Source organism: Tachypleus tridentatus, chromosome 9 (assembly GCF_004210375.1).
Source record: "Tachypleus tridentatus isolate NWPU-2018 chromosome 9, ASM421037v1, whole genome shotgun sequence".
Taxonomy (NCBI): domain Eukaryota; kingdom Metazoa; phylum Arthropoda; class Merostomata; order Xiphosura; family Limulidae; genus Tachypleus; species Tachypleus tridentatus.
The window spans coordinates 112,238,830-112,264,194 of NC_134833.1; the positions used below are offsets into that span (position 1 = coordinate 112,238,830).

Below are 25,365 nucleotides of genomic sequence, written 5' to 3' on the forward strand. Positions count from 1 at the left end.
AATTTATTCTGCTGATAACAAGTGTATAAATAGGGATGGCTAATTAAAATCTTTGAAGATGGGGTCAAATCTCGTGGTATAAATACTGCCAGAGAAGAATATTTTTATTTTTTTAGCTTTAAAAGAACTTATTGTTAGATATTCGAATACGTATGGATAAATAATAATTCAAACTGAGTTAAATACCATAACTCTCATGTATTTTGTTGCATTTTGACACGTTCTGATAATAATTAGAATAAATAACGAAGAAAGGGAAACTCTGACATAGGAAATAAGTGTAGAACACTCTTCAACAAAGGATTCGTTTTAAAAGTTAAACTAAAAAAGAAGAGTTAGAAAATATACAAAATAAATAAATTAACTGAGGTAAAGATTTATGGGTATAGAGGAAGGGTAGAAACCATTACACGAGAGTTAAAATAATTGTTTTTTCAGATTACATGTTGCAAGAGGCTTAATATAATATACCAATATTACTATTCATACGTTATCGGCAATAACAAACCCCTCATATAAAAAGAATCAGAAAATTCAAAAGAAGGAATAATTTGCACAGATGTTTTAATGCCTTAAGAAAAAGGAAAAATAATAAAATTCCTGGAAAACATGGTCCAACTGTAGATTTTATCCATTTACTGAAATGACTTAGGAATTTTTTATCAGTCTTATAACTGCCAAATAGGATCGTTTGTTGTTTTCTAACAAAACCAGATTGGGCTATCTGCTGTGTCCACTGCGGGGAATCGAACCCTGGATTTTAGAATTATAAGTCCGTAGACTCGTCGACGTCCCATAGGGAGCCAATGTCAAATAAGAAAATTAGCTATCACTTAAAGAATGTGAATAATGATATGAGCACAAATAAAAAACAAGTAAAATTAAGTTTTTGTTTGTTTGTTATTAAGCGCAAAGCTATACAATAGACTTTCTGTGCGTTGCCACCTCCAACAATATCGAAACCCAATTTTTACCCTTAAAAACTTCAAACGTAACTCCGCAGAGCCACTAAGAGGATAACATGAAATGAATATAAAAGAGCTGAATGCACATTACATCATCAAAAATTAAATAAGCATTTTTTTCAGTATGTTTCAAATGATTTAATTTTTAAAGAGAATGTCTGTTTAACAGATAATATTCGTGAAAAAAGTTCAATTAACATAATATTTTGTGTTTATAAATACTTTTGGTCCACTTTTAATAATTCTTATTTTGGTTGTAAAAATATACAATGATTCTCTCTTTTCATTTATCCACCGCTGGGACAGCGATAAGTCTTCGGATTTACATCGCTAAAACTAGGAGTTCGATTCCCCACGGTGAACACAGCAGATAACCTGATGTGGCTTTGCTATAAGAAAACATCCATCCACACTCTTTTTACTTATTGTAACTTTTAATTAGGTCAGCAAAATGGATTTTGTTTTCGCACGGCATATTACCGTACAACGCATATGTTGAAAGCTTTTTAATGTTACACTTTGTCCCTGACCCTGTGGCGAATTTGTTTAGAAATAATGACCGAATTTTAAAAAGCTGAATGTAAAACTTCAGATTATCCTGATTATTATTCTCTTATAAAACTTCATATTGTTCTGACTATAACTCTTTTAAAACTTCACATTATCCTGACTATTTCTCCCTTATAAAACTTCATATTGTTCTGACTATTATTACCCGGTATTAGACACTTCTTCAGAAACTATTAAAATTCCAAATCAAACTCTTGTTTTCAAACTCTTGATATTTTCGTTTTCAAATATACGGGTTTAAAGTTTTACATTTTCTAAGTGTAAATTAGTTTGAATAAGCAGTAAAGAGTTTTCAAAATAAGCATATCATACTAGGCCGAAATTAGAATACGGTTGTTCAGAGTTTTCATATTTGATATTTTTGCTTTAGCTTAGCATAAAATGATAAATGTAAATTTTAGTAAGATTTCGCTATAAACCATTAAAAGAAAATTGGATGTTATTTAAAATATTTTCCACTGACTGTTCACGGGAGAGTTTAGATGGCGAAGTTTATTATTTCTAAATTAAATAACTTATTGATAAATTACCACATACCAATCCACAAATGATAAATTAACTTCAGTTACTTTATGATTTCACATACTAGTAAAACGGAGAAGTTTTAACTAAAGGTGTCAATATGGCGCCATCAATATTACAACCATGCTAGCAAATGCAGGTGAACCTGACGATGACGATGGTCGAAACGTTGTTCGTTCCTCTATTTGTATCTTTTCTACCCATATCAGCCGTTTTTAAATATATAATGCAAACAACCTAATCCCATGGATCAGAGCATATATACAATATGATCGTCTGATGGGCCGTTTACAAATGACCTTCTTTTGTCATTCTGTGTGTTATTCGAATAAGGAAAACTGCATTGCGTTTTTTAAGGAAAAATTATCTGGCTGTATTATCCTGTTGGAAAAAAGTTTGGGTTTTGATGCAATGAGTACATCCAGCACAACAGAGTGCTCAAGACTGTTAAGTTGTCATGATGATTTTTTTCCGCAGGATGTCATCTTTCCTTGTCATTTTATTGAGTGCAAGAAAACACTGCTACCGAAGTTATCGTCTTTTGACAGTTGTTATTTCTAAAAGTTTCAAAGGGGAAATAGTCAATTCAATTATAATCAATTTATATGACATGGAACAATAAAATTAAAGATATAAATAATTTCGACAAAAAAAGAAAAAAAAATATATATATACAATAAGTATATACTAAAAATACATTCCCCTGTTTATATGTGTGTGTGTGTGTTGTTGTTTTTGTTGTTTTTCTCTTTACGTTCCTACCTTCGAAATACAGTTTTGGCCAACATGTTTACACACTGTTCTGTATTGATGTTGTATATATGCATTGAGTAGTTATTACGTAAATGCCCGAGTGGTAACAAAGATGGTAGCGTATAATCAAACATGTACGAGTTGTTGGTCTTTATGAGTTGTTTTAAGCATTTGTTTGTCAAAACATACATACACACCTGTTTTGTATAAAAGGGTGTGCTTTTGAATAGCCTTTTTCAAGGTTATATTCAGAAGATTTGTCCATATTTGGTACCACGTGCCACGTTATAGAGTATCAAATTGTTTGAATGTTCAGAAATGGCATGAAGCAAAGAGACATTGCCAGAACAGTGGACCGCCAGAGTATACTGTATCCAGAATCCTGAAACGTCATTGGACTTCATGACATGTTGTCCCAGGAGAGTCTACTAATTGACGTTGAAAAATTACTTCCTAAGATGACCGTTTTTGAATAAGTTAATACACCAAGGTCGAAAGAAGTCTTACAGCACCTTACGACAGGAAGGACAGAAACACGTTCATTCCAGGGAATCCAAAGGAACAGTAAATAGAAGATTTACCAAACAAAAAGGGCTATATAAAAACCAACAGTAACCACAATTCACCCCCATCACTGTGTTACCTGGGAAAAACAGAATGCCACTTACAGCTAGAACACTGGCTACATGTAATCCTTATTCTGTACAAGGCTTTTTAAATCTTATTGTATAATTCTTGTTCGTCGTTGAGAAAAGAATGTCTTTCCCACAGGAACATACAAGCACTGGTGCAATACATGTTTAGGCAGCTATTCAAAAGTCGTCAATGGCGTCTCCTACATGAATCACACGGACACGATATTTCTGCTACATCCTAGGGCCATGTTTCAAAATAACTTTGTGTTCCAGGACGACAATGACATTTCTCACAGTGCGTGTATTTTAAAGAATTATCTCCACCAGGAGAACGTTACAAAATTGTCATAGGCAGCAAAGTATTCAGATTATAATCTCATAGAGAATTATTAGGAAAAACTGAGTTGGAAAATTCCTAACCACAACACAAACCCAGCTACTGGAGCGCCGTCTAGTGACAAGTTGGGATGACATCAGTGTCGATTACATCAATAATTTCATTGAAAATATGTCACGTCACCTTGCGAAGGTTATTAAAGTATGAGAAGTACCAACAAAGTACTGAATGTTTAATATGAACCGATATAACGCTACAAATGCCAATTATAATAATTTGATATTATATTTTGTCATTACATATATTTTGGTAAAGTTCTGCTGTGATAGGTGAAAGGATGAATTACACATCTTTGTGTAAGTATCCGATAAAATTGTTTGCTGTTCTAATAAATCGTTTATGATGTACATATAATCTGGCTCAATGTACGTTTTACATATATAGATGTTTACTATAACGTGTATATCCCAGTTTGACATCGCTAAGTGTATTGGTATTCCATCCTGATAATAATCATTTCAGCCCAACATGGCTAGATGATTTTGGCGCTCATCTCCAAATATGAGGGTCGCGAGTTCGAATCTTCGTCACGTTAAACATGCCGTGGGGTATTATAAGATGACGGCCAATTCCACTATTCGTTGGTAAAATAGTAACCCAAGAGTTGGTGGTGGGTGGTGACGACTAGCTTCCTTCCCTATATTATTACACTGCTAAATTAGAGATTCATTGCTCAGATCGCCCTCGTGTAGCTTTGCGTGAATTTCAAAACAAACCAAAGATAATAATTTTGTTTGTTACAAATTATCCAAGCATTTTGGCCAAGATAGTATTTCTTTCAATATTCGACAACAGAAGTCCTGTTTCTCGTGAAATTCCCTCACAAAAATAAGCTCTTCAATAATTTTTTTCAAGACTAATATGTCGACGTCGATGTCAATATGAAATGCTAGGAATTGAAAAATGAAAAGTTTTTTCTGTAACTTACTCTTGAAAAGAAAGATTTAGATGTATGTTTTGTTTGGTACGATTAATCGTTTAGAAGATAACAAGGCAATAAACAAACGTTTTACTATTATATATATAGGTAGGTAGATACATACACGTTTATAACAGAACTGATCTAATGTTGGTTGAGAAACTTAACTTTGTCAGGTAACAAATTTAGCTAGTGATCTAATTGATTAAAACAATGTTGGAAATCGTTCTCTTTTCAAATATATACATATCGCTTATGATATATATAACACTGATATCCAATATCCTAGTACTAGGTATATAATTATAACAACAACATATGACGTACTACCATATACATCATACGTCTTAGAAATATTTTCAAAACTGAAAAATATTATTGATATATATATATATATATATAAGTACTTCTATCACAAAACATGTATCTATCTCCCAAGGAAAAATTGTTTGTTTGTAGGTAGGTACAAAACTATACAATAGGTTATCTGTTCCGTGCCCACATGGGCATCAAAAAACTTGGTCTTTAGCGTTATAACTTCACTAACTACAGAGGACGCTAAGGAAAAAAAAAGTAGCAAAAGTAAGTATTAGTGTTCAAAACATGATACTTAAAATTACAAAAGTATCTCTATTACAATGGTTTAAATAAAAAATATTCATAGAATAATTATAAATGACGATATTTTTGCTAAATTTAATGTTGAGATACTGGAAAGTTTTACATTTTGTAAATCATACCAAGATTATTTTGGGATGTATTTTTGTAAATAAATTATAGAAAAACATTTAGCTAATATAAATATGACTGTAAGTGTTTTTGAAAAATTCTATTTAAAAATATAATCTTTAGTATGACAGGCGAGTAAGAATCTGAAATTAACATTCTTAAATTGTGTATTATTGTGGTAAAACGCTACACATATTTACTGCTAGAATAAATAACCACGATTCTTTAGTAACGTAAGTAAGATTACGTTTTTTTTAGAAATAATTATTTGATTTGACCTGATAAGAATCAAATATTAATAAATTTGCTTCTTTGTAACTAAGTACAAGGCTACACAATGGGCTATCTGTACTCTGCCCACCACGGATATCGAAATCCGGTTTCTAGCGTTGTAAGTACGAAGACATGCTGCTGTGCCACTAGGGGGCTAACACATTTGAGTCATTTGTGATTTAAATATTTGTTTGGATGCTCTTAAGCATAAAGATACACAATGGGCTATTTGTACTGTGCTCACCTTATGAAAACCTGCTTTTAAAAGTCGTAAGTCCAAAGGCTTCCTGTTGAGCCACCGGAGAGCTTAACGTTTAGAACGATATTATTAATAAAATTTCAATTCTCTTTTTCTCATTTTTTTTTTATTTTGGCAGAACGTTAGTACCTTTTCCCTGTATATATATATTGGATTTTGCTGTTTAAGTACAATTGTATGTGACAGTAAAATTATACAACTTAAACTAGATTAAATCTGTATTCGTTGCAATTCTGACAAAAAAAAAAAACATTCATGGTGATTTTATTTTCTCAAACATTATTAAAAGTGATCTTACGAAATTAAGTAGTTTGGATAATATTAATGCATAAATATAAACTAACAGAGTAAAACTAATGACTGAAAGTGGATGGGTGTCTATCCACCCAGTTTGATGGTGTATAGTTTATGAGCTACGAAGCATTTGAGACGCAACGCTCTCCCATATATCATACTTCTTATTTCACTTTTTTTTTAAAGACTTACGAAAGTTCTTTTTCAGGATGATTGTTCAACGTATCTGTAATATATTCATGGTTGTCATCTCTTGTCGTTATTGCTTATGCTGCGCTCAAAACAAGCTCAAAATGCAAACACTCGTCTAATTCAAAATGCGGTTTACAAATACGACCTAAACTCGTACGAAAACAAAATAATGAGATGCCACTGTTAAACACTTTTTAGCGCACTGAACTTTCTGTACTGTCCAGTCCTGGTAATCAACTCAGGGTTCTAACACAGTAAGTCATAAACCAACTCCTGACACACTGAGGAAAAGTTTCAGATGTGTAAGTAACTGGTATTTCACAAACGTAATTACTATTCCAAAGCGAGTTCCTGTTATTAATATTTTTTGCTCTACACAAGTCCAGAAATGTTGTGAGCGAGACTTGATGATTTAAATCAACATATTACGTATTAATTGAAAAACATTAAAATCTAAGTTTAAGACAAACATAATCATTTTTATTTTAGTATAAAAATTGTCTAAACAAATATCTTAAATATTTTTACTAAGAGAACAACTTTTTATTTTTCAGTATTTTTGTTGTTGTTTAGTGTAAAATAATCTTTGCCAAAATCGTTATTTTAATTTACCACCATTACTGTTATTTCAGCTATCATGCTTAGGCCTAATACTCATCTAACACGTTGTTAAAGTGTTTGTAAAATGCCGTGTGTTGATCACAACTTGGAAAGTTTCAGTTATAATTTAAGAGAAAAATTAAAGCACGTGAAAATAATATGGCACTAAAACTTCTAACACATTTCTAATAAAGTACTACTGCAACACAAATTATGATCATTTTATGGTACTTACCTTTAGAAGATAGCAAGAATTATAAAATCAGACTATTACTAGCCACGAGTACTAAAATATTTGGATTGCATTTATAATTTTCTACGCCGTCAGCAAATTATCCATTTTCCTGGTCTGTGAGCTAGTGTTTGTGAAGATTGGTAACACGACTGGGAATGTCTCAATACAGTGAATACTTAACACATATGTAATAGCTTTTCACATCTGAAAACACCAGTCTACTAGACTAATTAACCTCTACGTTGATATTAAAGTTGTGGAGTCCTACAAATCACTTGTTTGAACAACGGTTATTTATGCTTCACCTAGAAATATCGGAAACTACTTTTCAATGATAAGAATCCTGTAAAAAAGAAGAAAAAAAGATACCGTAATATTCTGCTAGGGTGTTGTAATACTGTAAGTTCAACTTTAATGAGGCCATTTCGAAACGGTATAAACTACGGATCCATCCTGCACCTTTCATACGTATGGACATTTTAATCTACTGAATCCCTAGCCTGGTTTAAGTGATTTAGCTTTATCCCCGAAGCCAAGTTGAATCATTTTCTATCCCCCAAGCCAAGTTGAATTATTTCTTTCTAATTAAGACATATAATGGCAGAAAGACAAAGACGATTTATATTGCCTGAGGTAAAATTTGGGGTAGTCCAATTTTCTTTCCGTTTGTTAGCAAAGAGTTAATAGTTTCAGTTTCTATATGTCTTTTTTTTTTCTTCCCTTAATTAACATTTTAATTATAATAATCGTCTTGGCCTTGTCATCGTCTTTCTTATCGCTTCACTGAAAGTCAATGCGGCAACATTTTGTTTTTCTCGTCCCTTATTTTGACATACAAAGAAAACATTTACGAAAAAAAAATAAAGGTTATATATATGTCCACTGGTAACTGTCATTTTGGAAATTTAAATCATTGTTCACTGAATTATCGTACTCAACCAATATTTTATAAGATACAGAAAACCTGATGTTGAAGAAGAAATATTACTTATGTACAGACATATAAATACTTGTAAAAACAAGCACATAAAGATGTTTATTATTTTAATTTTTGCGCAAAGCTACTTAAGAGCTATCTGCGCTAGCCGTCCCTAATTTAGCAGTGTAACACTAGACGGAAGGCAGGTAGTCATCACCACTCACCGCCAACTTTTGGGCTACTCTTTTACCAACGAATAGGGGGATTGACCGTCACATTATAACGCACTCACGGCTGAAAGAGCGAGCACGTTTGGTACGACGGGGATTCGAACCCGCGACCCTCAGATTACAAGTCGAACGCCTTAACTCACCTGGCCATGCCGGGCCACATAGAGATGTAAAACTAAATCAGAATTATAAAGTACAGTTAAGTATATAGTGAAAATTAATACATAGTAAACTTGTATAGTTTACTTTTAAATATCTTAATTATTAATACATTTTAGAGGTAATATATTTTTATTTCTTTATATGTATGATGAAAGTTAAATTCTTGTTTATTTTAAATATATAGTCTTGTTATTTACCTGTTGTTTTAAGCAAATAGTACTGTTTTATTCTAATTTTCAAAATTGAATGTCTTTATCATGTTAAACTTAGATGGTTTTATATTGTTTTATCCCTTGTCTTCATATCGATAAATAATTATAAAAATGATATATTAACTACTTATCCAACGTGTATGTATCTTCATAAATGTTCTGTTAAATTATTCCTGATCACATACAAATCACACCGTAACATTTAAAACAAAACAGCCATCAATATTTCAGTTAGTTTCATTAACAACTGCTTGAAATCCACATGTATTTAACACAGAAAAATTAGTGATTTCATTCAGGTTATTTGGTCAATTGCTTACAATAAGTGTTGCAACAGACAAACATAAAATTATTCAATGTAATGCAACATGTCGTAATCTGCTGAAACATTTCTTATTGCTTCACACTGAATAGTCATTCACATCTAAAAGACTGTTCCTTCTAGTGTGAAATTCATCCCAGTTTCAGACTTTAATAATTTGCAGATAATAAAATGAGTTCTAGGACCAAGAGTATGACGGTTATAAATATAATTGGCAATTTTATACAAACTTTAGCTAAGCAATAATGACTACCTGGCACCAAGTAGTAAAAGTTAATAAAATCATTTATCTGTTATTGAACATTCTAGTGATGCAATTGCAACAGAATTTATGCTGATAATGAAAGTTATGGTGATATTGATGAAAAACTGAAAGTGAACTGATTCAAGCCCATGACAGTGGTTTAAACCTAAGACAGAGGCCAACTGTGAAAATATGTGCAACTGTTTGCAAAGAACATCAAGTACAACCAGATATACAAAAAGATATACTAACACAAAATTAACTACATCAAATCTATTTATGAATAGAGCTACGTAAGTGAAAATCTGCGTTAAAAAAAGAAAAAGTATTTTAAATCCCAAAAAATGCAGTATCCTATCGGTAAAACCATGTTAGCGGATGACTATAAATCAAAACATGATGTATTTAACAAATTTAAGACACACCGTTTTCTGCGAACGCTAGGGAAAAACTAATTTAACAAAATAAAAACAATGGAGACCAGTAAAACCAAATCCGGCATCGAGTGTAAAATCATAAACTAACATTGGGATAAATAGTAGCATTGAGAAATGAACACAAAATTAAAATAAAGATTTTTAAAAAGTCCAAAAACTTTGTTTTAATTATACACATAAACTGCTGGCCAAAATCTTAAAGCCAATGAACATGAAGAAAAAATATGCATTTTGCGTTGTTAGACTCGACCACTTATTTGAGTGGAGCTTCGAAAGATGAAAATAAGAAAAGGGAAAATAAAAATAAAAACTTTTTTAGCATTTAGTAGGGAAAATGTGAACACTGAAATTAGCCTAAATACTAGCTGGTCAAAAGTTTAAGACCATACCAAAAAGAAGTCCTAAACAGGGTAGGAAATGCCCAACAAGAGGTCTCAGTAGTGAGTTGCACGGCCGTCATTGCGAACAACTTCAAACATTCGCTTTGGCATGGTCGATATAAGCATTTGCAGAAGACTGGCTGAAATGTTATTCCAAGTGGTGAAGATGGTTTCATTGTTTGGAATTGACGTCCATTTCTATAGACTTCCTTTGCCATCCACCCGCAAACATTTTCATTTGGGTTCAGTTCGGGCGAACACGCTGGATGGTCCAAAAGATTCACATTATTCGCCATGAAAAAGTCCTTTGTCCTGTGGGCATTGTGGATTGCAGCGTTGTTCTGCTGAAAGATCCAGTCATTTCCACACAAGCGAGGGCCTTCAGTCAATGCTCTCTCCAACATGCCAATGTAGCCAGCTGCTGTTTGACGCTTCTGTATAACCTGAAGCTCCATTGTTCCATGAAACGAGAAATCACCCCAGATCATGATGGAACCTCCTCCACTGTGTCGCGTAGAAAATGTCTCCGGTGGGATGTCCTTATTGTGCCAGTAACGTTAGAAGCCATCTGGACATCCAAGTTAAATTTTTTCTCATCAGAGAACAAAACATTCTTCCACTTTTCTACGTCCCATGTTTGGTGCTTCTCGGCAAAGTTTAACTGAGCTATTTTGTGGTGTTGAAGGAGGAGTGGCCTTTGAAGACGTTTACGGTTTTTAAAGCCTTTTTTTCGTAGATGCTGTCATATTGTTCTTGAGCTGCATTCTGCGTCCGTAAAGGTCTTAATCTGTTTCGACGATAGGCTGGTGTCTTGCCGGACAACCCGTCAAATCCTCCTGCTCAACGCCGGCGAAATTTTCTTGGGCCGACCACTTGAAATTTTTGTTCCGTATCCCTCAGGGTCTTTTAAACAATTTGCAACAGCAGCTTTACTACCTCCAATCTCACCAGCGATTGCACGTTAAGAGAGAGACCTTCCTTTTGCAGCTCGACAATTCTGCCACGTTCAAACTCTGTCAACTTTTTAGCCTTTGCCATGCTTTTACCAAATGTAAGAGAGGAGATGTCAGTGGGAGATGTTGAAAACGCTAATACTTGAATACAAATGAGTAAATTCTTTTACGTGTTTACCGATTAACGCTTCGTTTCAGTATGGTCTTAAACTTTTAACCAGCTAGTATTTAGGCTAATTTCATAGTGTTCACATTTTCCTTATTAAATGCTAAAAACGTTTTTTTTTTATTTTCCCTTTTCTTATTTTCATTTTTCGAAGCTCTACTCAAATAAGTGGTTGAGTCTAACAACGCAAAATTCATATTTTATCTTTTTGTTCATTGGCCTTAAGATTTTGGCCAGCAGTGTTTATATAACGTTCGATAACATTGTGTGGTAGTTCTTATGATTGTATATGTTTTTATTTTGCTCTCATTCCCTCTTTTTAAAATCAACTATTAACTATTATTGTGTCAACGTGCAAAAATAAAAGTATTTATATTTAGAAATAATAAAATGGTGTATATGTACGATGTTTACGACAATTCCACAGAAGGTAAATTGTATAGAAACAAGTCGGTAATTCTAATGTATAATTTGGTTAATTCGGTTTTAATCTTAACATGTACTTGACTGATTTTATAGTTTATATTATCTCTGTTTGAGTGTACTTTAACTTCTGGTTTTACAGCTGATAAATGGATAAACACTGCCCCTTCATTATTAATTATCTCTAAAGTAAATTAAAATTATAAACACCTTTATCCCAGTAATAAGTTATTAGGCCTGGTCTACCCAGGTGGTTAGAGTGCTCGAATCATAATCTGGGGGTCGCAGGTTCGCATCCTCGTCACATCAAACATGCTCGCCCTTTCAACGGTGTGGACGTTATAATGTGATGGTCAATCCCACAATTCGTTGATAAAAAATTAGTTCAAGCGCTGTCGGGTGGGTGATGATGACTAGCTGCCTTCCCTCTAGTCTTATACTGCTAAATTAGGGACGGTTAGCGCAGATAGCCCTTGAGTAGCTTTGCGCGAAGTTCAATAAACAAACAAATACGTTATCGTGCGTTAATAATATACTTATTCTAATGACTTGCACTAGTGACGTAGTGAGGAAGGTCCTCTAACTATTACTATGCTTAAAGCAATGTAAATCAAAATTAAAACCGAAATGCAACACATACGTGTAACTTTATTTCCTGCAAAATGTGTAATTTAAATTGTTTCTTATTTCAAAGCTAATTCATTCCTTTCTCTTTAAACATAGTATAGCTTTATAGTGATGCTAAAACAACTGAATGTTTAAAAACTTACGTGTAGGTGATAGGTAATGGAACTAGTTAAAGAAAATGAGATTTTTATTTGAATTGATGTCATATAAATTTTATACTAAAAATGAAAAAGATAGTGTCGATATATATATATATATCGTTTTACCAAACAAACAGGTTTCCTATATTAAATGTCCCATTCCAAGAATGTACATGTTAAAATTTACATAGAAAAATATTCTCCTGGGAACGCGACAATCAGATGGTATTAACCCTTTCATAATGACCCCGAAGGAGTCTTCTTTGTTTCCATCTGCTTGAACTCGTTTGAGAGGAAAAGTATTGTATGATTATTTGTTTGTTCTTGGGATTTTGCGCAAACCTACATAAGGGATATCTGCGCTAGCCGTTCCTAATTTAGTAGTGTAAGATCAGAGGGAAGGCAGCTAATCATAACCAACCACCGCCAGCGCTTAGGCTACTCTTTTACCAACGAATTGTGGGATTTACAGTTATATTATAACACTCCCACGGCTGAAAGGGCGAGCATGTTTGGTGTGACAGGGATTCAAACCTACGATCCTCTGATTGCGAATCGAGCATCCTAACCACCTGGCCATGGCGGGCCTAGTATTGCATGACACGGTCTCAAGAAAGCTAAACGTTTCCTGCTTTTTGTATGTCTCTTCAGAATATAAAACTGTTTGCGAACTATAGATATATATCTTTCAACAAAATTCTAATTCATAAGTATAGTTGTCGTGTCCTACATATTTAAAAACTGATTTTAACACAAGGAACAACAAAGTTTCAGCTGAAGGTTTGACCAAACTAGTTCAAACAAACCAATATCTTTACAATATTTTGAAAGTTTGTTAAGATATAATTGTAATGGGTTTATTATTGCATGTCTGTTTTAATATCGATGCTTGTTTAAGTTAAATTTATATTTAGAAATGTACGTAACTTATATTGTAATTGATTTATTGTTATACATTTATTTTAATATCTACGTTTGTTTCAGTTTAATATACATTTATAAATGCATGTAATATATATAGTTAAAAGTGTATCGTCACTATTGTTATACAGACTAAACTTTCTAGAAACTCACCTCACGACTATATGTGTAACAACGCGACTCGCCAAGAGGCTTTATATATAACTGATTTGCTACTGTTCGTATACTAAAAACCTCAGAAGCTATAACTGTAATTAATGCTTGTTAATTGGGGCTTAAGATATTTGACCAGGGACGTTTATAGATTTTGAACATTACAAACTGCTAAACTTCAGTATATTTACACCAGACACTGACATTACATAACTTCATTGGTGGAAAAACTCGACATGTGATCGGCCAAGAAAGAATACAAAAATAGCTAACTCTTTGTGCACCTACATCAATGCGAAATTTATTCGCTTATCGTGAACCCTCGATAATAAATCAAGGAAGTTCCAGACCAGATAGAAGACTCGATATTGTTTATAACTTTGTAAAGCTTTTGTATATAAATCATTATTTATAATAATCGTTGTTGTAAATTGTATTGTTGTTGATTTATTTTGCTGTGTTTATAACATACAGCCTAATTTTTGAGCAAAGACAGAATGATGGCTTCTATTTATTTTATTTTTTTCCACTCAAATGTTTTTGGACAAATTTCATGCAGTCGTTTGTGTAACATCAACCCAAGACGCAAATAGTGTAATCTTACTATTTAACAAGACCTTTAAAGGTGAGAAATTAACACAGGGAAGTAATATACAGGGTAGGATAACACTTATATTACATACATAATCGTATAGGTTACGATAGTGATCAGATGAAGGGGTTTTGTTTGATTTGTTTTGAATTTCGCGTAAGGCTGGCTACACGAGGACTATCTGCGCTCGCCGACCCCAATTTAGCAGTGTCAGACTATAGGGAAGGCAGCTAGTCAGCACCACCCATCGCTAACTCTTGGGCCACTCTTTTATTGTGGGATTGACCGTCACATTATAACTCCCCCACGGCTAAAAGGGCAAGCATGTTTGGTGTGATGGGGATTTGAACTCACGACTTTCAGATTACGAGTCGAGTACCTTAACTTTCTGACCATGTTGGGCCTATATGAAGGGGGAGGAGAGTTTTTTTTTGTAATTCGATTTTTTTATTCGGAGCTGATGCGGCATGTTTTAAAGAATGAATATTTATTCACAACCAAAAAAATATATTATTGTCTTAGCTAAATGGATGCAGATTGAATTTGTTCCTTCATGTCGATAGCACTAGGAATACAATATATCGTAAAATTTACAAGAAATAAAGTAGGGATCTGCTAGCCGTGGTTACTAGGTGCTCGCGTTACAAAATCTCAGTCCGACATTCGTAACTGCACCATTTAAAGTAAATTTTTTGTACTTATAAAAATCAAACTTTGCAAAAGTATGAGCATCGTTCTTTCCGTTTCCCATTCATAACATCACAAAAAAGCAAAAACAACGAATGGCCAAAGATGGTAATCAGAATTTTACAGACCTGTTCTAGAGGTGCATAATAATAAAGTAAAGCATTTTCTCATATTTAATTCTGAAGAAGATTTATATTTTATGCATATCTAATGCATAACTAACAAACTAACTAAACAGAAAAAACACAGTAGTTTTGGTCCTTCTTTTAATTTTCATTTTGGTTGCAAAACTACGATTTTGTTTGATTTATTACAATGGTTGAATATCGAGAAAAGTTACATGTCAGGAGTAAATAAACGCACGCTTTGCTTTGATGAAACAAGGCAGATATGTCACATATTCCAAGTTCTTAGGTTTTTATCTAATAAGCATAGTGTCTGATGCTTAACACGCCACAGTTTCTCATTGTTTTGTCATAGTAAAGTCAGGCTAACTAATTTATAGCCTTCATGTATTTATTTTAGCAAAGGATTACATATTAATACGTTAGTTGAACATATTTCTACTGTTGGAAATAACACACGAAGGATACATAATATTTTTAGGAAGTGGTGGTCCAGTCCAAGTTTTACCTATGTTCTTCCTTCTAAATGTTTCCTCATTACAGGGTTTCTTTGTTTTTGAATTTCACGCAAGGCTACACAAGGGTTATCTGCGCTAGCCGTCCCTAATGTAGCAGTGTAAGATTAGAGGAAAGGCAGCTAGTCATCATCACCCACTGCCAACTCTTGGGCTACTCTTTTAACAATGAATAGTGGGATTGACCATCACATTTTAACACCCCACGGCTAAGAGCCCGAGCATGTTTGGTGTGACGAGGATTCGAACTTACGGCACTACAAGGTAACATGAAACTAGAAAGTCTATGATTTGTATGCTCTTCTATGTATGGTATAACGTCACCGAAAAACAAAAGCACTAAGAGATCAGAATAATGATAAAATAATATACAGCTACGTTTTACGTTCTGGATAAAATTGTATTAAATAAGAATGTGTGAATAGTAAAATTATCTTTAAAATTTCAAATGTTGATTGGTTTGTTCTGAAGTTCGCGCAAAGCTACACGAGTGATATCTGCGCTAGTGTGTTTGTGTTTTCTTACAGCAAAACCACATCGGACTACCTGCTGAGCCCACCGAGGGGAATCGAACCCCTAATCTTAGCGTCGTAAATCCGAAGACATACCGCTGTACTAGCAGGGGGCCTCTGCGCTAGCCGTCCCTATTTTAGCAGTGTAAGAGTAGAGGAAAGGCGGCTAGTCATCACAACACACCGCCAACTCTTGGGCTACTCTTTTACCAACAAATAGTGGGATTGACTGCCACATATAACGCCCCCACAACTGAAAGGGCGAGCATGTTTGGTGTAACGGGAATTCGAACCCGCGACCATCGGATTGCGAGTCGAGTGTTTTACCCACCTGGCCATGCCAGGCCACAAATGTTGATGAACCAGTTCATTTTTGTAGAACAGATACTACCATTGTGGTTATTTAAAGTCTTGTAATGGGCCATGCAGCTTATGAATCGAAATGTTTTACGCCACTAGCAGCATCTCACTGAAAGTTCAAGAGCCAAGTAAAGCATAACTTACATGTTTTGTACATTGAATGTAGTCTATACTCAAACTTAGAAAAGTTTAACACTGTGTGGATATCTGGCAAGTTTGTGGTATGAGCTAGTCATTGTTGTACCCCCGTAGCACAGCGATATGTCCGACAACTCTATAAACTGGGTTTCGATACCCACAGTGAGCAAAGCACTTATATTCCTTTATGCTTGCTTAAAAAGAACTGTCCAATATTTTATCTTTGTGGTAGTTATTTTTGCTCGAAAATAAATTAATATTATCAAAGAAATTACGTACCTGATGGAATGAACTTAAAATATAGGTGTCGTTATTTGGCATTCCTTGACAAATGAAGATATCGCAATAAACTATCAGAATTATTCATAACAAAAGAAGTCGCTTACTTCAAAATGTTAGCTAAAAGAGAATCAATATATTAAAAATTCTAACTTTTCAAAGAAATCTATTGCTCACAATATAAATTGAAGAGTTACAGAATGCTCAAACATTGTGCATGATTTCATTGTATAGCAAATAATGTTTGTTGTTCAATGTCCTGCAACAGAAACCCTAAGAAGCCATTGGAAAGTACTCAAAAATATTGTTGCTGAAAATAGGTCCCACTTAACAGTTTTTGTTGTGTTTTTTTCTAACTTGGATGTTTTGATTCGTGTCTCACACACTACATGCTTTCTCATAAAACATAGCACGCACCACAATACACACACATACATATATAGCGAAATTATGCCTGAACTTTGACTTTTGTTGAGAAGGGGTAAAAAAAGGTCAAGAACAAAATATATGTTTATGGTTAATAAAAATGCAGGATACCTTTAGAGAATTTGCCATTCATCATTTTTACTAACAGAACAAAGGTTAGCCAACAACCGTTCAATGTACAAATTTATAGCAAAATCGTGTGTACAGACCTGGCCATGTATGTAACACACTATACAGACATTTGTATGTTGAAATTACTTTGGACGTGCGATCAAAGAACGCTTAGGGCTAGTCAATCCCACTTAAAAAACCTAAAACATTAGTTTCAAGTAGGAATTGTGAATATGTTTTATATCTACGTTTGGAATTTCTTTGCGTTTTAACTGCCAAAATGTAGAATACTAAAAATATACATTTGTATTTGACACTTTTTGACAACATGGCGCAAATAGATATTTTAATATCATCTGATGTTTTCAAAGTTTATATACATTTCGACAGGTTTCTCAGTAAAACTAGGTATGTAGAGGATTTCCCATGAAATGAACTGCGAATTTGTGCAAAACACGAACCGTTGGTTTGGCTTGGAGCAAAGCAACATGTGGCTACCTGCTATGTCCACCGTTAGGAATTGAACTCGTATTCTAGCGTCGTGAGCCCGTAAACTTACTCCTGTCCCACCAGGGGAACATGAACCAAATTCATCTATCAATATTCATAAGCCTACTTGGATAGCATACTTTCTTTTTTTTTTAATATTTGCGCAAGGACCATCTTCGCTATCCATCCCTAATTTTGAACTTATATAAAGTAGGTAGTCAACACCACATATCACAGTTCATGGGCTACTCTAATCGAGCAGCGAAATTTGACCGTCACTCTTACAACGCACCCATGGCCTCAAAATGTGAAGCACAACTTTTTAATGACAACGGAACATGAACTGGGGATCATTGGATGTGCAACCCGACACGCTAATCACTTTACTACGTTCAGTCCAGGATGGTAAGCAAAAATTATTAAGACTTGTCTTGGTTGTCAAGTAATTGATCTGTTAAATGGCCCGCCTATAATCAAAGTATTTGGAACTAAAATTTCTATATCCAGTTTTAAATAGTAATTTTCTGATAAAAATATTTGAACTAATTGAAAAAAGGATAATAGTCCACTATCAAGTAATGTATGTATTACTTCGAACTGGTGACGACAGAATCGCATTTTATAATTCAGTCTAACTTGTCACTTCTGACTTAGTTTTTATCTCTATATTATTTACGAATAAATTTTCGAATTCATGGTTTGGCATGTTATTACCGTCGTGAACTACTGTACTTCTGTTACTCGAAGTTTCTTTCTGAGGAATATTTTGAAATTATGGAAAAATAAAGTACCAAATAATAAAGTCAAATATAATTTTCAAATTAAAGAATTTTTTTCTAGACAAAGTTTTTTTATAGAGCACAGAAAACATGGTTTTTATGTTTATTTGTTTTGTTACCAAATTCTGGTATGTACTACATTGGGCTAATGAAAGTCAGCGCAATAAAATAACGTTTTAAATAAACAATGTTCACGAATAGTCGTTGTGTTGTCAGAATGTTAACACAATAACTGGTTTGTCTTGATCGGATGCCAAACCTGTTACGAACATTAAAAACACGTAAAAGTCCTCCATTATAAGTTTGGTATATAGTTTCATAAAAATTAGAACCCAACCTTAATTACCCTGAACGTGAGCTCCCAACACAAAACCAAGAACGGACCAGAACTATCTTTCACTTGTGTAGCATTGGATCATTAAACACGCAACTAATTATTTATAATTAATGATGTTACACAGAATAGGTACAACTTGCTCCAGAAGTTCGTTCACAGTATTTGCTTAGACATTAATATCAGGTCTGGAAATACGTCTTGATGCAGGATGTGTGTTATAGAAACAGTAAAGGTTTTTATCCTTCTTGTTATTTCGCTCAAAGGTTATTTTTTTCCTAACACGGAGTTCTCTATCTGTACTTAGGTTACTTGCTTTACATTTCATCCTGCTGCAATAATTCTTTCCTTTCCTTGTAAGTCACTAAGTTCCCACCTACATGGTTCAGGTCGTAAAAGCAACGCTTGTGATTTCACAACAAAGCTACCCTAAATTACAGTTCGAAATACAGCCCTTCTGAAAATATGAAATTTAAAAACATGCATCTTTTTTGAGATAGAAAAAAAGTAAGATAGATAGACACCCGTTGTCGCAACTTACCTCCTGCTGGAGAAGTCGGTACCTAGAAGACGGGCGCCAATCCAATACAAACATACCGGTGTATGACGAGCAACCCAACGGTTCGCAATAAATGACAGCGATACCAGCCGGCCCAAAGTGAACACCCTATTCAACCCTAGACCACGTGGTTCTGACCCATGCTGCACGCCCATATGGCTCATACTGACCTCTGACCGCGATAAAGGGGCCGTCATTTCATTTTCTTTACCACAGTACGTTTCGTGGAAATATTATTTATCTATTCTCAAAAGTATTCGTTCTGAGCTAAGTATATATAATATCTACGATGCATTAATAAGAACTGATATGTGATATCAAACAAATATAGTGATTTTATACTGTTAAATAAAAAAAATTAAACGCATTCAGGTGTTGTTTTATCACGTTTAGAAGATGTACATGTTTCGAAACATTTGAAAAGTTAATTACATCTTTAATAACATAAAACTCTGTGAGCAAAAACAAGCAAAGTTTAACACATCACATACAGATTTTAACGATAGCTCAAACACATTGCACAATACACTATTGAACGAAATTAGAAATAATATATTTTTACAATATTATTAATAAATATTGTCATTTATCTGTTAAATTCTCTTACCTTTGATTATTAACTGCATGAAAAAGCAGACAGTAAAAAGAATTTAAATTATTATCTGTTTATATCCAGCGAATTACAAAAAAAAAACAAAAAAACTTTTAAAAATCCTAAAGGGAGTTTGAATTATCTTTTGTTGGTTTTCAGTGAACGACAAAAATTTTACGTAGTCTTTTATTTGCTGGTTATCAGGCGAATTACAAAACGTTTAGTTTTCGGCGTTTGTTGTTCAACATCCTGCAATAGGACAACGAATTTGTGTTTATTTGTTTTTAAACACACATCTACAAATTGGGTTATCTGTGCTCTGCTAACTGCGGATATCGAGTTTCGATTTTATTCGCTATAAACCCTTAGACTTAAAGATGAGTCGGTAGCTTTGTTTTTTTTTAAATTTCGCGCAAAGCTACACGAGGACTATCTGTGCTACCTGACCCTAATTTAACAGTGCAATAGTAGAGGGAAGGCAGCTAGTCATCACCATCCACCACCAACTCTTGGGCTACTCTTTCACCAACGAATATGGGATATTATAATGCCCCTACAGCTGAAAGGGGAAATTGGTAGGAGGCGTCGTACAAGCTAACAAAGATTGTGAATGCTACGTTATCTTTGTATGTTCCGTGTATGTAACAAACAATGTAATGTAAATACTTTTGGTGTATTTAAAGTTCTTCCACAGTACGGCATATTTTTATTAAAATTAACTCGAATTGTTGGCTCGGTGTGTCTAAGTGTGAAGTAAGACAAAACTAAATATTCTAAGCTGAGCAAACTTCACTGTACATTATTGGAGTTGCTGATAAAATTATCGATTCTTCTAATGCATGATTTAATGAAATTTAATTAGTATAGGTTTCAAGTTGTGTAAGACGGTTTTATTGGATATAGCATTCTGTTTGTGTTTCACCATCTTTAAACTGAGACAAACGTGTTTTATTTATTTATTATTATACTGTGAAATTAATTGGGATTACATTTAGAATATTTGGTTTATTAGGATTATGAAGTTCTTTTCATTATGGATAATTTTATTTCTTTTAACTAGTTTTAACTAAAACGTTAGTTCAAAATCATTGAACAATGCGAACAAAACTACAATATTCATAATACATTCTAATTAGTTAGAACTTAACGTGAGATCTCTTTTAATAGCGTTTAAAAATAACATTTCTGTGAACAGTTTTCACTTACCATAGCTGTGATATATATAAATGTTGCCACTATTTGTTCTCGATTTGAAACTTGAAACGTGTAATGTGTCAGTTGTAAGAGTTCCTGACTGTTTATTTAAAGAATGTTTACAGCGCTCCTAGTGGCATACAAAGTGAATTATATATTATATCATTTTCTGTATTATTGGGTTGAGGAATAATTCGTGAGCGTTTTTTCAAGTTAAAAAAGTATATTCATAAATGAAACGCTTTCGCAAAATATTTCATGCCATTTGGTAGATAATTTTTTGCTCTAATAGATGGTGTGTTTGATTTTCATATGTCTTTAATTTTTGCTTTCATTTTCAGCTCATTAAATGGAATGTCAAGTGGACAAAATCGAGCATTTTCGACACCATCTGCTTTTCGCATTTAATTTCTTGCAATTTCGTTTAAAACAATGTATACTATATACCTAGGTATTACATGAAATAAAGTATCATAAATGTTTTGGGTGTAATGTGTTCATGCATTGAAGTATTGTACAGTCTTGCATGTAATGCTTGAATGAAATTATTTAAAAACGCACACGAATTATTCCTCAACCTAATACATTTCTAAACACCGCTAGGATATTTAACATATCATCTAACATGTACGTTTAAGAACTCGTATATATGCCTAAGGGAGCGGATATTTGTTATCTTTACCTGATGAATATCCTCTACGACTTCCACGTTCAAAACATAATGTATATATAAAGTAATCTTAGAGGTTAAGTGTTGTCCGTCCTAAAAAACAAATTACCCGTCATCCCTTCACTTACTTGATGAGCTCTCCTAGTGAACTACAAAGAGAATTCGTAAAACGTCCTCAGAATATTTATTAATACCAGAGAGTTGTGGTGATCGTTGATGTTTTTAATAGACTTCTGTCATAATAACAAGAAAGTTCTGTTATTAATTTTTAATTTAGATAAACCTGCTTCAGTTCGTTTAGACGAACAGACTTCACAAGTTAATTTCGAAAACTGAGCGATTAATTAGGTTTAATAAACTGCAGTTCACGAGTAAACCACTTCAGTATAGTGCTAGAAACATGTAAAGAAAACCTGTTGATTAACGTGGATTTACCACTATACATGTAAAAACGGCTGGTATGGATAGAGAAAGCTCTAGGTAGAGGAGCGAACAACATTTCGACCTTCTTCGGTCAATCCCGAGTTAGGTGTTATATTCACTGGCAAAACAAGAAGTTTGCTTGTTTTTGAAATTCGTGCGAAGTTACACCAGGGCTATCTGCGCTAGCTGTCCCAAATTTCACAGTGTAAGACTAGAGGAAAGGCAACTAGTCATTACCACCCACCGTTAACTCTTGGGCTACTCTTTTACCAACGAATAGTGGGATTGAATGTTACAATATAACGCCCCCACGGCTGAAAGGTCGAGCATGTTTGGTGTGATGGGGATTCGAACCCGCGATCCTCGGATTACGAGTCGAAAGCCTTAACTACCTGGCCATGCCGGGCGTGAAACAAAACTATATTATTGTTATTATTATTATTATTACAATTTACAAGTACCTTCTGGTTAAAAAGGTGATTTGATAGTTTTTAAAAAACGTTTGGTATCGCCTTTTATTTTGTACTGAGTTACTATTGTAATTATGTCAAATGATATAGATAAGGAAACAGTTCATGATTTACCACCAACACACTGTCAAGCCTCACAGTGTATTATATCCCGTTAGTGGAAGTTAAACTGTTTTTGTAGTACCTGCTTTATTCGAGCGTTTTGTGCGTCCCTTTATTTAGAATCATGTCAGGTTTATCACTTAACGGAAAACCATTTTAAAAACAAAAAAACAAATGAAAAACTTATAAATATAAATAATGTGGTTAAATCCATCTTACTTTAAATGGAAAAATCCTGATTCCAGCTCACCATTCATTTTGTATATTCGCTGTTTGTCGTTTTCCTGTTACCTTCACAGAGCTTTCCGTGTCTTCCAATTCGCTAACTTTTTTTTTGCCGAATTTAAAAGACCCTCCCTTATCTGCAAGAAGTATTTTGTATTCTTGACTAACTTGTGGAGGTCGGGCGGCTCACGCGCCACCGATTTGCAGTACTCAGCCGTCCTGGTAATCGTGAAGCGGCTGTGTGTGACTAGGGGTGGGAGTTTCGACTCACGCGCTGGTTCGGGGTGGGGCAGAGGGCAGTAAGAAATTAACGTGGACCTTGCTTGATCGAGAATATAACTATTTCGTACTGGCAAGGTTTATTAACCTTGTAGTAAAATAAACTGCGATTATTGGGTTTCAATAGACGTAGCCATTTTCATCTGTACAAATAATCACTTGAAATCAATCAATTTCTTTCTTTTATTTTTCTTCTTTAACCTGTTACCACGCGATACAGTTTGTATATGTTTACGTGTGAAAACTCAACGACTTTAATAAACATAACAAACTTCTATGAATGCATTAAGTTTACAATTGTTATTTGCAAATTTTAAAAGATATAAAATTAAATATGCATTATAGTCGTATGTATATGTATGTGTGTTTTTAGCTCGATCTGTCTGTGCTAGTCTGATAATGTTGGAAAGGTGTGTTTCATACGACATGCACTCAAAGTGTTATATTTAGGGTAAGCTTTTGTGATGTATCTATCACACAGTGATATGTGATGTAAATGTGGAACTACTTGTGTATCAAAACAACAGTCAGTTGTCAAACACTGTCTAGATGTTTGACTCTAGTCTCAGTCTTTTACCAAACAATAACTACTGTACTCGAATGTCTTCAAAACATCAAGAAATTTCCACATAGCTGCTTATTAACACTTTTTTAAAGCATTTAATATTTTAATTTCATTATTTTAATTTGTTTTCGAGGGCGACTTTTGGCATGACATGGAAATGATATGTGACGCCTATAGAGTTCCTGACTGTCTAGATTTGACGCAATATGCACTTGATGTCTAGAATATTCTAGACATTTTGGAAGGGTTTGTTTGTTCACTTGTTTTGAATTTCTCATGTAGCTTTGATGTAACTAGCTGCCTTCCCTCCAGTCATCACTACCCACCATCAATACTTGGACTATTTTTTACCACTGAATGATGGGATTGACCGCCACATTATAAGCCCCACGACTGAAAAGGCGAGCATGTTTGGTGGTACAGGGATTCGAATCCGCAACCCTCAGATTGCGAGTGAAGCCCTAACCACCTGGCTATGCCGGGTCGCCTGGGAAGGAGAGTGTGATGTGGTAAAAATACAAAAACACTAATTTTTGTTATTATTTAGCTAGTGATTAAATTGATGAGTTAGTGTGTCTGTTAGCCAGTTTTGAGTTTATGCTGTATAAACGGGCGAAAATTAATCAAATATCTGTTTGATGTTATTTCTGAGTTAGACCTGACATTCGAAAGGTTTAAAGTGCTTGGGGTAAAAGATATAAAAGGTTTTCATTTTATTTAGTGGAATGAGCTTTGATTATATCTGTCGACTGATCGGAAAGAACTGGCCCAACAATAGAAACCATTACAATAACAGATTACTAATAATTCAATCCAAAATCCTTCAAACGCGATTCTAGTTGTCATAAAAAAAAACACCAAAAAAAACGGTCAGATATCCATTAGACGTAACTAGAATTCCTTAGTAGTTCAAAGACTAAAGCAACCAAAGACTTATAATAATAATATACATAAATATAAATACTGTTTAATGAGACAAAGTAGACCTAATTGGTTGTGGTTACTGTTGGCACACTGTTTTCCTACATTCTATCAATTCAAAATTAAAATGACAAACGCAGATAACCATGATGTAACAAATATTTAATCAAACTACCTTTGGGAATTTAACCAGTTTTCTGTTCATTATTTATGATCCCCACCAGTTTTTAAGAGTCAGAAAAAAAATCCGCTGGTGGTTTAGCGATACGCTTGAAGGCTTATATCGTTAAAGTTCGCGATTCGATCTCTGCAGTGGTCGCAACACAGATGACCCATTGCGCAATAAATCAAACAGCAAACAACGCTAGAAAGCAAACAGTTTATGA

At 33.9% G+C, this 25,365-nt stretch overlaps 1 protein-coding gene and 1 long non-coding RNA gene across 5 annotated transcripts in view; one reads left to right on the forward strand and one right to left on the reverse strand.

The window, feature by feature from the left end:
* Positions 1-23,408, reverse strand: part of LOC143226066 (uncharacterized) — a 76,176-nt gene extending 52,768 nt beyond the window's left edge. The window contains exon 1 of one of the 4 annotated variants that reach the window (XM_076456508.1): positions 23,240-23,408. In XM_076456508.1, the coding sequence (XP_076312623.1) occupies positions 23,240-23,242 (3 nt within the window). In that variant the 5' untranslated portion in view covers positions 23,243-23,408. Of the gene's footprint in view, positions 1-7,343; positions 7,788-19,520; positions 19,625-23,239 lie in introns of those variants that run through there. The other 3 variants (XM_076456507.1, XM_076456510.1, XM_076456509.1) reach the window with 3 other exon arrangements.
* LOC143226069 (uncharacterized) overlaps positions 17,809-25,365 on the forward strand; it is a 38,412-nt gene continuing 30,855 nt past the window's right edge. Inside the window, exon 1 of the long non-coding RNA XR_013014276.1 lies at positions 17,809-18,271. This is a non-coding gene — a long non-coding RNA (uncharacterized LOC143226069). The remainder of the gene's footprint in view (positions 18,272-25,365) is intronic.